The sequence below is a fragment of the Brachyhypopomus gauderio genome, unplaced genomic scaffold, assembly GCF_052324685.1.
Source record: "Brachyhypopomus gauderio isolate BG-103 unplaced genomic scaffold, BGAUD_0.2 sc140, whole genome shotgun sequence".
Lineage (NCBI taxonomy): Eukaryota > Metazoa > Chordata > Actinopteri > Gymnotiformes > Hypopomidae > Brachyhypopomus > Brachyhypopomus gauderio.
In genome coordinates, this window is record NW_027506961.1 from 307,550 (window position 1) to 324,654 (window position 17,105).

Here is a 17,105-nt window from a genome sequence, read left to right on the forward strand (position 1 = left end):
TAAGTGTGTGTGTGTAAGTGTGTGTGTGTAAGTGTGTGTGTATATGTGAGTGTGTGTTGTGTGTGTGTAAGTGTGTGTGTGTGTGTGTGTGTGTGTGTAAGTGTGTGTGTATATGTGAGTGTGTGTGTGTGTGTGTATATGTGAGTGTGTGTGTGTGTAAGTGTGTGTGTATATGTGAGGTGTGTGTGTGTGTAAGTGTGTGTGTGTGTGTGTGTGTGTGTGTAAGTGTGTGTGTATATGTGAGTGTGTGTGTGTGTGTAAGTGTGTGTGTGAGCCCCACTCACTTGCTGAAGTTGAAGAGGAGGCGCTCAAAGACGAGCACAGGGCCTGTGCTGCTGAGGATGGTGAGAGGCTGACCAGCAAACAGGCAGTACACTCCACCAGCCAAGGCAGTGCCAGAAAGCTCTCCAACACACCCTAGAGAGAGAGAGAGAGAGAGAGAGAGAGATGGAGAGTAAAAATGTGCCACAATCTCAGATACCTCCAAAACTGACCATGTTTTAATCAAACTTAAAACATATGTAGGAGCCAAAATGAACAGTGATACAATGAAACAAAACCACAAAGTAAAGTCAACAGCTGTAAAATGTTTAATAGGAGTATTTAGTTAGCCATAAAGATACAACACAGGCTCTGCAAATACCACAGTTTGTCACGGCTGGCCCCTCCCTATCTGGCAATCACTTGTTTTCGTTTGCCATGTGTTCTTTGTTTTGGTTTTAGTTTGCACGCCCCCTCGTTTAGTTCTCTGCCCTCTGTCATTAGTTTCATTTCAGTTTCTAGTTTAGTGCCTTGTTAGTGCTTGTTGTCTCATGTATAATATCCCTGTATTCGCTGTGTCTTGTCGCTAGTCATTGCTTCACGTTGTCCTAGTCCAGTTTCTGTCCTGGCCTTCGGTGTTCCAGCCTCTGTTCTTAGTCTCCATTTGAGTTCATTCGAGCCTTGTGTCTTGTTTGTACTTCACTGTATTTTTCTGTTTGTAATATTTGGAACTCAAATTGGTACAATGACCCTAGACCATTTAAACGACAACAAATATGGATTTGCCCTTAATAAATCTCGTTCTTCTCGTTCTTATTATTGTTCATTGCTGACGTGATGTTACTAGACAACCTGAGCTCTCACGGATCAAACTCGTGGGGTTGAGGTCAGGGGTCTCGGCAAGTTCCTGCAGATCCAGAGTCACCCAGACACGTCTCGATCTTCACAGACCTCCGTTTGTGCACAGGGGCAGGAAGGGAGCGTCCTCGACCGGAGGCACACTGTTGGAAGCACGCACTGGTCCAAAATGTATTTGTATGCAGTCGCATTAGTATTCCCTTTCACTGGAATCACACTGGGACCATTATGCCTCCTCCTCCGAGCGTCACCGTTGTTTTTCGGTGTATTCTGGTCAATGTTCTCCTGGCATCTGCTGAACCCAGATTTGTCAATCTGACTGCCAGGTGCACCATGACTCATCGTGCCAGAGGACACGAGTCCAGTGGTGTGACTGCCTCACGACTGAGCTGCTGCCGCTCCCAGAACCCGCCTATGACACTACGACACCTGGGCTACAACGGTGTTCCGATCATTCTGGCGATAATCGTGTAATTACGTCCTAACAGAAAAACCGAGTATTGGTCCAGAAACTGCGTTTGTTGCTTTTAAACATCAGCATCCACCCCTGCTGTCCTGCAAACCCAAAATAACTGGGCTAAAGCGGAAATGAATGGCACATGTGTGTGTGTGTGTGTGTGTGTGTGTTCACATGCACGCTCTATTACACACTACACACCCACCTGCTATAAATGCACCCCATGCCCCACCACTATAGCTCTCACTATATCCAGGAGAGCACACAACTCTGGGCTCCACCCAAATATGTACTGCTGGTCGTCTGCTATATGCAAAGCTCATCATACTGTAATACTCTGTAGCCCAAAAATGCACTGAGCTCAAAAATAAAAGCTTAGAATGCTGAACCACCAGTGCTAACCAGTGCAACCAGAAGAACTGGATAAATAGATGGATACATGGATGGATGGATGGGTGGATAGATAAATAGATATATAGACTTCACCACACACAATTAGACAATGATATAGGACTTATTTGTCTATATTAAACTAATATAAATAAGAATACAGGATGATATATTTATGTATTTTTTCTAGCCATGGGAACTTTCAATCTTCAATCTTCTAGCTAGAGTGTGGTGACAAAAGTCTGTTTCACTTTAATCTTTAAATCTGTTTTGAAAACAGGATGAAACCTGCTGTTTCTGGGTCAGTTAAGCACTTCCTTACGTTCTTCTTCACAGTGACGTGAATGGGTCTGCACGCTGATCCCAGACCATTACCACTAAAGTCTCTGTCACCCGACTCTAGGACGTGCAGACTAAGGGCTAAATATACTAGCAGGTCTGAGGGGAGCTGCTGGATGTGATTCTTGGGTTTCCTACACACGCTGAAGGAGGAGCCGGACCAGTACTCGTGAATGAACCTTCCAACAGTGTGGTGACACTCAAACACCGTATGGTGAAACTGTGGCGTGTGAGATATTTGATAGATGTTTCTACAGCATAAGCATCGAGCAGCTTCCAGTTCATATGCATGTCGTGTTCCTCCAAACCACCCGACCAAACAGAACCAAGAACCAAATGACCACATGCAAATGTGGGAGTTATTCCTGTTGTGGATTCAGCTGTCCTGAATAAAGCTAGTGAACACAGCCATGAGAACTGAAGTCCCAGAAATACCAGATCACAATAAAACTACTGAACTCAGCCATGAGTATGGAACTCCCAAATGGACCTGATCACAGTACAACTACTGAACCCAGCCATGAGTACAATACTCCCAAATGGACCTGATCACAATAAAACTACTGAACCCAGCCATGAGTACAATACTCCCAAATGGACCTGATCACAATACAACTACTGAACCCAGCCATGAGTACAATACTCCCAAATGGACCTGATCACAATACAACTACTGAACCCAACCATGAGTACAATACTCCCAAATGGACCTGATCACAATAAAACTACTGAACTCAGCCATGAGTACAATACTCCCAAATGGACCTGATCACAATACAACTACTGAACCCAACCATGAGTACAATACTCCCAAATGGACCTGATCACAATAAAACTACTGAACCCAGCCATGAGTACAATACTCCCAAATGGACCTGATCACAATAAAACTACTGAACTCAGCCATGAGTACAATACTCCCAAATGGACCTGATCACAATACAACTACTGAACCCAACCATGAGCACAATACTCCCAAATGGACCTGATCACAATAAAACTACTGAACCCAGCCATGAGTACAATACTCCCAAATGGACCTGATCACAATACAACTACTGAACCCAGCCATGAGTATGGAACTCCCAACTGTACCTGATCACGTGAGATATAAGACAATACCACACCACACACAGACCAGCCAGGCACACATGCACTCACTTGACTCAAAACTTCGCTCACAGATCACTGACACAAGAACACAGATCACTGACACAAGCGCACACACTACTGACACAATCACACAGACCACTGATAATGCCTAATGTGGTCCATAGAACTTCAGGAGTTCATTCAGGCATTATCTCATTAGACTGGACTAATTAGGTAAGCAATAATCTTACGTACCTGCATGTTCTCCGTAGCATCTCCTAGCAACCCGCCAAAGGTGATGGCATTGGTTACAGTTCCCAGGTATATAAACAAGATGGCCGACAAGGACTGGATATTCAAAGCGTCATAAAAGTCACTTAAAAAAAATGGCAGCTTTCGTTTTACATCCTCAATCAGACCACCGCAAAACCTGAGGGGAGAGAGACAGAGAGAGAGCATTTAAAAATAAAAGTGTAAGCATAAGGAGGCCTGGGGTCTGGTAGCATCACTGACCTAGAAAAGAACTGTATTAAACAGGTTAGCGTACGCTATTGTAGACTTCCCTGTCAACATACGCACTTCGCTGTTATGTGCTGTCTGCACATTAGCAGTTAGCCTGCTGCTAGCTTCTGGTATGAGTATACTGTATGTCTGTTAGCATAACCATTACATGTCATTATAAGCCATCTGTTTAATATTACGTTTAGGCCTGTGTGTTAGCGTTAGCACTCACCTGCCTGTCTTCTTGAGCTCGTCACCGACTGCGTGGCCTCCACCTCCTCCACCTGCCTCACCCTCGTGTGGAGTATCTCCATTCGCCTGGGAACCATCTCCACCCCCAGCTCCAGCCGCAAGGTTGTTCTTACTGCACCCAGCAACATGGTATATTTCAATAGGACATATGAATCACTTATATTCATATATTTTTAATATATTTTGGAGTTAAAGTGGTATGTGATGAAGGGGGCTACAGATGTTTCCCCCGTCCTCCCCATTTGGGCAAAGGTGTCAATTCCAGGTTCAGAAAGTAAAAGTCCTCACCAGGATTTTGCTCAGACTTCCTGATTGTGTTGATTCCACTAATTTTACCTGGATTGAACTCATTAGCAAATCCATCAAGCTTGAGTAAAATCCTGGTGAGGACTTAAACTTTCTGAACCTGGAGTGCCCACCTCTGCATGTGGGTGTGTACCGTTTGTCTGCGGACGGCACCGATTTGGGGGGCTCGATTCGGATATCAGGGTCCCACTCCCCCGGGGGCAGCACAATGACCTCGTCCAGGAACTCCTCTATGCCAGCGACGAGGTCACCACGACTCCGGGCTTTGTACGCGATGTCATGGAACACCTGGCAGAGAGAGGGGGCGGGGCTTAGCGTGGGGGGATGTGATGTCAACAGATTTATTAGGGAGTAAAATCTTTTAGAATTTTCTAATGATCTCTTGTCAAGGTCGTGCCCTACGTAGTGTTGAGGGTGACTTTGATTCCTGGTGGGAGCACCACCTTATTGGTCATGAGTCTACGAGAATACAGTTCCACTGAACTGTGCAGGATTCGTGACCACATGACATACATCCAACACACACAAGCAAGCACACACACACACACACACACACACACCTCATCGGACATGAGAGTAGCGATGGAACGTCCGATCTCATGGTACGATCTGGCTTTTCCTTTAGGTCCCAGGAGAACAAATAAAAACCTTAAAACAAAACACACACACACAATACAAATATATTTCACTGGGAGAACACAGAAGAAATGCACGTGTGTTTTAGTATTGTTTTACTGTACAGTAACTTAATTCGTATTTGCAACGGAAATGCCTTATCTTGCACAAACATATAGCATAGACTTTATTGACTCTATGTGTTCCCATGGATATCAGTTTGGTTGAGAGGCTGAGGTCAAGACTTAACTGCAGGTCGTCGGAAAGAGAAACAAGACAATTCATTAGAGTTTTCCGTCTTGCTGCTTCTGAATCTGTATTTAAAGTCGCGTGGGATTATCGGCTATGGCGTTTTACACTATCGCAAGATCTCGACTTTCCGGTGTGTGTGTGATCACTTCTTCTCACAGGAAATGAGCAGAAATGCTTTACAGTAATATGGAGTGCAGTAATATTTGCATTTCTTTACCTTCGTGTTTTACTGTATATGGTCTCATTTGGGTTTAGTGGTGAACAGGAACAGTGTGTGTGCACGTACATGTGTGTGTGTGTGTGTGTGTGTGTGTGTGTGTCTTGTGTGTGCACGTACATGTGTGTGTGTGTCTTGTGTGTGCACGTACATGTGTGTGTGTGTGTGTGTGTGTGTCTTGTGTGTGCACGCACATGTGTGTGTGTGTCTTGTGTGTGCACGTACATGTGTGTGTGTGTGTGTGTGTGCACGCACATGTGTGTGTGTGTCTTGTGTGTGCACGTACATGTGTGTGTGTGTGTGTGTCTTGTGTGTGCACGCACATGTGTGTGTGTGTCTTGTGTGTGCACGTACATGTGTGTGTGTCTTGTGTGTGCACGCACATGTGTGTGTGTGTGTGTGTGTGTCTTGTGTGTGCACGCACATGTGTGTGTGTGTCTTGTGTGTGCACGTACATGTGTGTGTGTGTGTCTTGTGTGTGCACGTACATGTGTGTGTGTGTGTGTCTTGTGTGTGCACGTACATGTGTGCGTGTGTCTTGTGTGTGCACGTACGTGTGTGTGTCTTGTGTGTGCACGTACATGTGTGTGTGTCTTGTGTGTGCACATACATGTGTGTGTGTGTGTGTGTGTCTTGTGTGTGCACGCACATGTGTGTGTGTGTCTTGTGTGTGCACGTACATGTGTGTGTGTGTCTTGTGTGTGCACGCACATGTGTATGTGTGTGTGTGTGTCTTGTGTGTGCACGTACATGTGTGTGTGTGTCTTGTGTGTGCACGTACATGTGTGCGTGTGTCTTGTGTGTGTGTCTTGTGTGTGCACATACGTGTGTGTGTGTGTGTGTGTGTGTGTTGTAGTTACCGCGAGGGTACGGGAACCTCGGTGAGAGCCCCCAGCATGACAGCCTGCTGCAGACGCACAAAGGCCACGAACGGCGAGTCCAGGAAGTCGACCTCCCCGACCAGCACGTTGGACGCCTCCGCATCCCGAGGGATCTTCTTCATGAACTTATTATTCAGCTGCACACAGACAGACAGGCAGAGAGAGAGAGAGACAGAGAGAGAAACAGAGACAGATAGGGAGAGAAACAGAGACAGACAGAGAGAGAAACAGAGACAGATAGGGAGAGAAACACAGGGTGGGAGTGAGGGGGATACATGAATTATTGGTAATAAATGTTTAAAGTACCTAATAAGAATCAGTTTTGTGATGTAACCTCCTCCACCTGGTCCTCTCGTGCGTTTGTGAGTGGAGCTTGCGTGGGAATGAGCTGATGAGGGGAGCTTTGTGCTCTGGAGCAGAGGGACATGCTAAACGCTGCAGCATTATGGCCTCCACTAGAGCTGCTGTTAAGAGATGCTTCTACATCTTAGTATGACCTAGTTCATAGAATGACCTAGATCTATAATGAATAGAGCACTATGTCACACACCCAGAATGAGCTAGACCTCGGTCAAATAGATCACTCCCAGCTTCTTTCTGCAAAGTCTGTAAGGCAGGCTGTAATGTCTCGTTAATTCATTGCGGGTGAAGCGATTAACAAAACACTCCTGGAGGTTGTTTGCTCCTGGCGTTACGTTTTGGTGCCAATCAGTCAGGACTCTACGAGACATGGTGCAATTCAGCTTAAACAAACAACCACACACTCCAGGCACCGTGCTGTTTAGAGCAAGCAGCTATCAAGAGGGGACACTACCAAGAGGGGACACTACCAAGAGGGGACACTATCAGGAGGGGACACTACCAAGAGGGGACACTACCAAGAGGAGACACTATCAGGAGAGGACACTATCAGGAGAGGACACTATCAGGATGGGACACTACCAAGAGGGGACACTATCAGGAGGGGACACTACCAGGAGGGGACACTATCAGGATGGGACACTATCAGGAGGGGACACTATCAAGAGGGGGCACTATCAAGAGGGGGCACTATCAGGAGGGGACACTATCAGGCGGGGACACTATCAGGAGGGGACACTATCAAGAGGGACACTACCAGGATGGGACACTATCAAGAGGGGACACTATCAAGAGGGGGACACTATCATGTGGGGACACTATCAGGAGGGGACACTATCAGGCGGGACACTATCAGGAGGGGACACTTTTTTGCATCCCACTTGACGGCGGGAGCTGTGATAAGCCAACAAGGAGGAATATGTACTGGTAGAGGTCACTGAGTGAGTGGTTCGTTGTATTGAATCACTGGCAGATAAGGTCCCACAGAATCTCCTCGTGCTTCCCACACACCGCACACACACTGTGTAGCAAGCGTGAGCACACACACTGAGGCCTTGTGTGCGTGCGTACGTGTTTGTGAATGTTTAACCGCGCCGTCGACGTGCACGGCGGGTTTGTCAGTGTAATGACTCTGGAGGCGGAGCCTGGTGCACAGTAGTGAGGTCGTCTGACACAATCCACAGGAGGGGAGAGCAGAGGTGGAGCACACTCCTCACACACACACACTCCTCACACACACACACTCCTCACACACACACACTCCTCACACACACACGCTCCTCACACACACGCTCCTCACACACACACTCTCCTCACACACACGCTTCTCACACACACGCTCCTCACACACACACTCTCCTCACACACACAACTCCTCACACACACACTCTCCTCACACACACACTCCTCACACACACACTCTCCTCACACACACTCCTCACACACACACTCCTCACACACACACTCTCCTCACACACACACGCTCCTCACACACGCTCCTCACACCACCACACGCTCCTCACACACACGCTCCTCACACACACGCTCCTCACACACGCTCCTCACACACACGCTCCTCACACACACACTCTCCTCACACACACACGCTCCTCACACACACACGCTCCTCACACACACGCTCCTCACACACACGCTCCTCACACACGCTCCTCACACACACGCTCCTCACACACACACTCTCCTCACACACACGCTCCTCACACACACCGCTCCTCACACACACACTCTCCTCACACCACACACTCCTCACACACACACTCTCCTCACACACACACTCCTCACACACACACTCCTCACACACACACTCTCCTCACACACACACGCTCCTCACACACACACTCCTCACACACACGCTCCTCACACACACACTCTCCTCACACACACGCTCCTCACACACACTCTCCTCACACACACACTCCTCACACACACACGCTCCTCACACACACGCTCCTCACACACACGCTCCTCACACACGCTCCTCACACACACGCTCCTCACACACACGTTCCTCACACACACGCTCCTCACACACACATTGCTCACACACGCTCCTCACACACACGCTCCTCACACACACGCTCCTCACACACACGCTCCTCACACACACGTTGCTCCACACACACACACACACACACACACGCTCCTCACACACAGGCTCCTCACACACACATTGCTCACACACGCTCCTCACACACACGCTCCTCACACACACGCTCCTCACACACACGCTCCTCACACACACGTTGCTCACACACACACACACACACACACTGTCAGGTCGCCTGGGTGGATGTAGGTGCCTGTGTTCAAACACATGGGACGTTGACTACATGATGTGTGTATACGTGTGTATGCATTCGTCTGTGTGTGTGTGTGTTTGTGGGTGCACATGTGGTAGTAAGAGAAAAAGAAAGGTCTATGTATGTATATATGTGGGGGGGGGGGTAAAAACAGTGAGTGTTGACAGGTGTTTGTGTGTTAAAGGTTGAAAGAAGATGTGTGTGAAAGTGCTCTGCAGGTATGTATGAAAAAAAGAGTTGGAGAGGGACAATAGGAAATGAGAGACAATTTGTGAGTGTGTGTGTGTGTCTGTGTGTGTGTCTGTGTTTGTGTGTGTGTGGGGTGTGCTCGTGTGTGTGTGTCTGTGTTAGTGTGTGTGTGTGTGTGTATGTGTGTGTGTGTGTGTACGTGTGGGCTTGTGTGTGAAGAATGTGTGTGAAGGCGTGGGGCGTGTGTGTGATATCTGCGCTCCCCCTGGGGGAGCTGGTGTCCTCCCCTGGCTCCATCTTCTGTGGTGATAAGAGGATAATGCTCTACCTGCCATGACCTCACGATCACGATCACAAGGTCACGATCACAAGGTCATCTCTGATGCTCGTGCAAATCTCCATTTGATCTCACACCTGTCTGCATCACCCAACATACACCACAGGTTCTTAAACAAGTCTACACACACACACAAACCCCCCCTACACAGACCCACCCACACACCGACCCACACACACAGATTCCCGCCCACACACATACACACACACAAACACACACGCCAGTGTACCTGGTCTTTCTCTGGCTTGTCAGAGAGGTCACTGAGACTGCAGGTCAGATCACGATGTGCTGTGGCCGGGCTACCTGTCCAGACGAAACCCAGGTCAAAGGTCAGCGCTGACATGCAAAATGGGCACTGAAACCCAGCAACACAGGAAGAGACAGAACAGGAAATGAACAGGACAACGATGTGCTCAGGGGCAGGAAGGCAGCGAATAGCAACCCGATCTTCTATTTGCTTTTGTTTGGCCTTAATAGCTGTTTTGCAGCGCTTACTCAGAACAGAATGACTCCTGTCATTAAGCTGTTTGCATTACATAACACTAAAAACAAAAAGAACCCCGAAACAGTCAACAGGCTTAAATGTAAGTGTTTACTTTTCTACAAGAGTTTACACTCCTCTACACATAATCATCTATCGCTACGAATGGCACAACACTACCAGAACCTGCAGCTGCAGTGGTGCCGCTGTAACGAAGGTTGACATATGTGTGTGTGTGTGTGTGTGTGTGTGTGTGTGTGTGTGTGTGTGTGTGTGTCGGTTGCAGTGCAGGCTACAGTTCTAGATCTACTGCTAGTACTAATTCTAGATTCTAGGTTCGGTCTCTGGTTCTAGACTTACAGAGCAGGCCCCAGCTGTAGCTTCTCTGTATCTTTGTTTGGTATCCAGTTGTTTCAATGGGACTAAAGCAATGCACAGAGTGTCCAGGGGAACGACGCACTTTCACACACACACACACACACACAGAGGGAAGCATGTCATTTTGAATTAGGTTAAAACAGGAAGTGGGGAAAAAAGAGAAGAGAGATCGATTTAGAGCAGAAAGCTTGGAAGCTGAGTTGGCAGTGAAGTTTTGATCGTTTGCAAAAAAAGCAGAAAGAAAAAAGCATACTTCCTCATCTCCACCAATCACAACCGACAGAAACTGACAGTGGACACATCTAAACGATTTAAAAACGACGGGAGCCAAAATGGTGGGCCACAGTCCAGTGTGTTCCAGCACACCTAGTCAGTCTGCAGGAGGCGGTCCCATTCCAACAGCCAATCGGGTGGGCCGCCAGAGCGTATGTGTGCCGGGGTTGGCTGCCGCCATCGGGAGCAAGCCTCTGATTGGTGTCTCCAAACCCTACTGCACTCGTCAAAAGACTCGGGTACGTTTCCACTATTAGGAGTAGGTGATAACGAGCATAGCTCAGCGTATAGAAAGAAGCGACTTGTAAGGCAGTTTAAAGTCAAGAATGAAGGGAAGACAGAGGATAGTCTGGGAGAGAGAAACAGAGAGAGGGAGAGAGAGAGCCACAGAGGCAGGAAGAGGACATGTTAGCGTGTCGTGAGGCTGCATTACCGTTCTCCTGGTTGGAAAACAGACGACTGGCACTCGACATGGTTTTACCGATGTCAGCGAGAGAGCGCAGGTTGGACTTCTTGGTCTGGTGACGGTGTTTACGCAGTAGTGTGTACATGACCTTGTCCTTAAGTTCAGGTTTCAGCAGGCCCGCCTCAATCTGAGTATCAGTGATGGTCTCTGTGAGAGATGGGGGGGGGGGGGGGGGGGGGGGGGGGGGGGGTATTTATACATCTTAATGGAGACACATTTTCTACGGACACAGAGTATACACTGAGTGTGGCTCAGGTGTGGCTCTTGGTAGCGAGGGTTGCTGGGAAGTGTAGTTTGTTACCAACGATCTGCTGCAGGGAGCTGGCCTCCATGTCGAGCAGGATGGTCCCCTTCTCTATGCAGGTCTTCAGCTCAAAGAGAGAGTGGAGAGAGAGAGTGGCTACATGTGGCTTACTCCACCTCTCACCACCCGCCTCCACCTTCTCCTCAAACTTTATCCACCTAGAGAGTACACACACACACACACACACACACACACACACACACGCCCACACACACACACACACACACACACACACACACACACACACACACACACGCCCCACACACACGCCCACACACACACACACACACACACACACAAACACACACACACACACACACACGCCCACACACACACACACACACACACACACACACACACACACACACGCCCACACACACACACACACACACACACACACACACACACACACACACACACACATACACACACACACACACGCCCACACACACACACACACACACACACACACACACACACACACACACACACACACACACACACACACACACACACACACACACACACCCACACAACAGACAGGTCAGAAACTGAAAGCTGCATAAACAGTAACATAATCTTTAGCTTTTTTATTTTAGGTGTGAGTGTGTGTTTGTGAGTGTGTGAGTGTGTGAGTGTGTGTGTGGGGGGGGGGGGGGTACCAAAAATAGCCGTCCTTTCAGCAAATGTCACAGTAGTACACGAAGAGAAATATATCTGACTCTGACATTTCAAGTTCCTTTGTGCCATAGTGCTGTCCTTTCCACTTCTGTAGAATTTCAATTCTGCGATCACTATAGACCTATTCTCTACAGAATCACCATAGACATATTCACTACAGAATCACTATAGACATATTCACTACAGAATCACTATAGACCTATTCTCTACAGAATCACTATAGACATATTCACTACAGAATCACTATAGACATATTCACTACAGAATCACCATAGACATATTCACTACAGAATCACTATAGACCTATTCTCTACAGAATCACCATAGACATATTCACTACAGAATCACCATAGACATATTCACTACAGAATCACTATAGACCTATTCTCTACAGAATCACCATAGACATATTCACTACAGAATCACTATAGACATATTCACTACAGAATCACCAGACATATTCACTACAGAATCACTATAGACCTATTCTCTACAGAATCACCATAGACATATTCACTACAGAATCACCATAGACATATTCACTACAGAATCACTATAGACCTATTCTCTACAGAATCACTATAGACATATTCACTACAGAATCACTATAGACCTATTCTCTACAGAATCACCATAGACCTATTATCTACAGAATCACTATAGACCTATTCTCTACAGAATCACCATAGCCATATTCACTACAGAATCACTATAGACCTATTCTCTACAGAATCACCATAGACATATTCACTACAGAATCACTATAGACCTATTCTCTACAGAATCACCATAGACATATTCACTACAGAATCACTATAGACCCATTCTCTACAGAATCACCATAGACATATTCACTACAGAATCACTATAGACCTATTCTCTACAGAATCACCATAGACATATTCACTACAGAATCACTATAGACCTCTTCTTGACATAACTGCTATAGTCCCATTAGCTACAAAATCACTGTAGACCTATTCTCTACAAAATCACTATAGACCCATTCGCTACAAAATTAATATAGACATATTCTCTACAGAATCAATATAGACATATTCTCTACAGAATCACTATAATAGACCTATTCTCTACCGATATCACTGCATCAGATCGCCCCCTACACACAGAGACACTGTGACAAAAGTGGACTACAAAGATTTTATACTGAAACAAAAATAAGATTCACTTTCCAGTGGTGTCTCGTTACAAACGCACGCTTCACTTAGAATCGGTGAAGTGATCCCTCCCAGTCTTTCCCCCTCACACACACACATAGAACCTTGTTCAGCTTGGAGGAAAGAATCATAATCTGCTGTGAAATGGTATTTGAGTCCAATTTAGTCCAGCAGAGCTGTGATACCAATCCTTGGATCCGATACGTGCACACACACGCACGCTAAATGTTGGTTTGCTATGTTATTTGATATGCAGGTCCACCCAGAGACCCCGGAGCACCCAGAAAACACACACACACACACACACACAGATGTCTACGGAGGCCTAGGGCTATCAGAGTGCTGGGACTGAATCGGATCTTTGTTGGCATACGAAGCTTCCCGGATGCCCACACTGAAATTACACACGTCGAATTAGCGTTTCGTCCTCCAGCCCTCAGAACGAGGGAATCAAAGAGATCAGCGTCTGTCTTCAGCGCAGGGCACAGAGAACAATGGCCAACCAAACATAACACTGTTGCGCTCTACGTGTCGCATCCGTGAAAATGACACAGAGATCAAAGAACTGCGTGCGTGTGTTTGCGTGTGTGTGAGAAGGAGAGGTAGAGGGAGAAAGTAAGAGAGAGAGAGAGAGAGAGAAATGAGGTTACGTGCAGGCTGGCTAAGATGAACAGAGTAATGAGGTGAAAAGCTACCCAATGCCCTGGAGAAATCACAGCTCGCCCAGAGTGAATGCTACTTTGTGTTTCCACAGGCTTCCATTTTCATCCCGATGTCGCCGGTATCTCTTGGATTCTTGCCTTTCTCACTCTCTCTCTCTCTCTCTCTCTCTCCTTTGATCTCCATCGTTCTCCAAGTGTGTGTATGAGTGCATGCCTGTGTAAGTGTGCATGTTGTGCGTGTGTGAGTGTTTGTTTGCATCACTTTAAGATTCTAGTTATAGCACGTTTTTGCCTGTGCTGAGGTTTCTGATTCATTCTGTTCTACTGAAAACTTATCAAATCTTTACTTTGAGGCCTGTGTGTCTGAATGTATGTGTGTGTGTGTGTGTGTGTGTGTGTGTGTGTGTGTGTGTGTGTGTGTGTGTGTGTGTTTGTATGTGTGTGTGTGGGTGTGTGTGTGTGTGTGTGTGTGCTCATGGGCATGTCTTCACTCTAGGGCCTGTGTATGTGTGTGCGTGTGTTTGCTTGCATGTGTGTGTGTGTTTGCGTGCATGTGTGAGTGTGTGTGTGTGCGAGTGTGTGTGTGTGTGTGCGTGTGTGTCACCTGGCTGTTTCCTTCCACTCCATCTCCTGGCCATCCTCATACATCAGCTCATCCAGCTCAGTGAAGAGCTGGGGCGGGGGCGGCCCACTGTCCTCCTCCCCCAGGATGAAGCGAATCCGCTCAGCCGCTGGGGTGACTGACGGGGGGAAACAACCAATTAGGGAGCAGCGATAACATCAGATGCCCAATCACTGACACTTTTTGGGTCTGAAGACAAACACTTCCTCTACAAAAGCAGCTCCATACATACAGTGTCCTTTTCATGAAAACCAGTTATGCTAAGGCAACGTCAACTAGAACAGGTGAGACTTGTTGCAAAATGTAACTTGTCATAATGACAAGACTGATACCTGTGTGTGCGTGTGCATGTGTGTGTGTTGAAATTATGCAACAGTGGCTATGCAGATTCCAGAGGGAGGCCCAGGGAGATAATAAAGTGAAGACAGGGGTCAGATGTGTGAGAAGAACGGGTGAGTTCCTCATACCACATGGAAATTTCCCCCAGATCATTTTGGCCAAAAGGTGAAAGGTCTGGTTTCTACTAATATTGCTATTCCTTCTACCACTAATAACATAATTATTGTTGTTGGTGGTGGTGATGGTGTTTATTATTAAACAAGGTGTAATATTTGCAAAAATTGTAAATGCGGTACAAACAAAAACCTGTAAAATTTTCCATGAAAGAACCGATCGTTGTAAAACAGCAGCGCTGCAGAAGCAGGAAGCGTTTTAGTGGACCATCAACAAATTTGAACAACAATCCTCAAATTAGTATCGTCAAAACAATTAATCAAAATGCGATGTGCTCACTGGGGTGTGAGCATTGGTGTGGGTGTGGTTGTGTAGGTGTTTGTGTGTGAGAAAGTAACCATAGAAACAACGCTTAAAGAACGTTGTTTTAACCTCTCTATCACCAGGTAGGCTTTCTTTCTTTCATCAGGTAATCTCTTGTCGGGCTGTAATGGGCAAACATTCCACCTGTTCTAATCCAGAGATTCCTACACTGTGGAACTGGAATAAAATATCTAAATGAATTACTCTTTCCTTGAAACATTGCCAAACTAAGGAGAGATTCCACACAGTCATGTCAATGGAAAAAGCAACACAGCGTTTTTGTGTGTGTGAGTGTGTGTGAAGTTCTGCTCATCTGTCAGATGACCTTGGCAAGGTTTCCATGCAGTGCTGAACACACAACTAAAACCCACAATGGCAGGTCAGCGCCACCGTCAACCAGCTGTCGAACTGGACGCTGTCCTGTGCATCTCCTGTAGTACCACATCTATGGTTAGCGCCATGTGTAGACGCGTCTCCCTGCTGCTCTGTAAGCAGGCAATAGTAATCTGTACAAAGGGAGGTCGCAAATCCTGGCTGACCTACAAGCTGGAGCAGGATGAAGCTAGCATAGAGGTAGATGTAGATGTGGGTGGAGATAGACGTGGGTGGAGATAGACGTGGGTGGAGATAGATGTGGGTGGAGATAGACGTGGGTGGAGATAGATGTGGGTGGAGATAGACATGGGTGGAGATAGATGTGGGTGGAGATAGACATGGGTGGAGATAGACGTGGGTGGAGATAGACATGGGTGGAGATAGATGTGGGTGGAGATAGACATGGTTTGAGATAGATGTGGGTGGATATTAATGTGGGTGGAGATAGATATGGGTGCAGATAGACGTGGGTGAAGATAGTTGTAGGTGGAGATAGACATGGATGGAGATATATGTGGATGGAGATAGACATGGGTGGAGATAGACACGGATGGAGGTTGATATGGGTGCAGATAGACGTGGGTGAAGATAGTTGTAGGTGGAGATAGACATGGATGGAGATAGATGTGGGTGAAGACAGCTGTAGGTGGAGATAGTCATGGGTCTAGATAGATGTGGGTGAAGACAGTTGTAGGTGGAGATAGTCATGGGTTGACATAGATGTGTCTGGAGACAGATGTTGGTTAGATGTGAGTGTAGATTAATGTGGGTGGAGATAGATATGGGTGGAGGTAGACGTGGGTGAAGATAGTCATGGGTTGGCATAGATGTGTCTGAAGACAGATGTGGGTTAGATGTGGGTGGAGACAGACATTGGGAGCACATTCATAGATCCACATGTACTGAATGAGGCCAAAGTGTCGAGTTACATCGAAGCCATCAAGGGATTTTGTTTCTTGGAAATGACTTTCATGTCATTATGTCATAAGCGTCATTTTTATGAACACAGATGAGTTTTTATGGGCTTTAATGGCTAACAGGAGAAGGTCTTTAAACTTGCATTGCCCATCTTCACCCACCTTTAGAATCTCTTTGTGCAGCTGGGAACTAACAGTTGGAAATGAGTGGCAAGAATACAGAGTTGTTTCGCAGAGTGCGACCAGGTTTTCAGGCAGGCATGGTTACTGGTGTGGGGAGAAGAGTGTACAGCAGACAGAGAAGAGGGACCACGGCTTGTGGAT

General features: G+C 46.8%; 1 protein-coding gene across 1 annotated transcript in view; it reads right to left on the bottom strand.

The window, feature by feature from the left end:
- Positions 1-17,105, bottom strand: part of slc4a4b (solute carrier family 4 member 4b) — a 48,007-nt gene that overhangs the window by 11,358 nt on the left and 19,544 nt on the right. Inside the window, 11 exon segments of the mRNA XM_076994406.1 lie at positions 284-399; positions 402-417; positions 3,653-3,827; positions 4,131-4,262; positions 4,590-4,744; positions 5,017-5,104; positions 6,401-6,558; positions 9,858-9,931; positions 11,194-11,373; positions 11,528-11,688; positions 14,656-14,791. Of these exon segments, the coding sequence (XP_076850521.1) occupies positions 284-399; positions 402-417; positions 3,653-3,827; positions 4,131-4,262; positions 4,590-4,744; positions 5,017-5,104; positions 6,401-6,558; positions 9,858-9,931; positions 11,194-11,373; positions 11,528-11,688; positions 14,656-14,791 (1,391 nt within the window).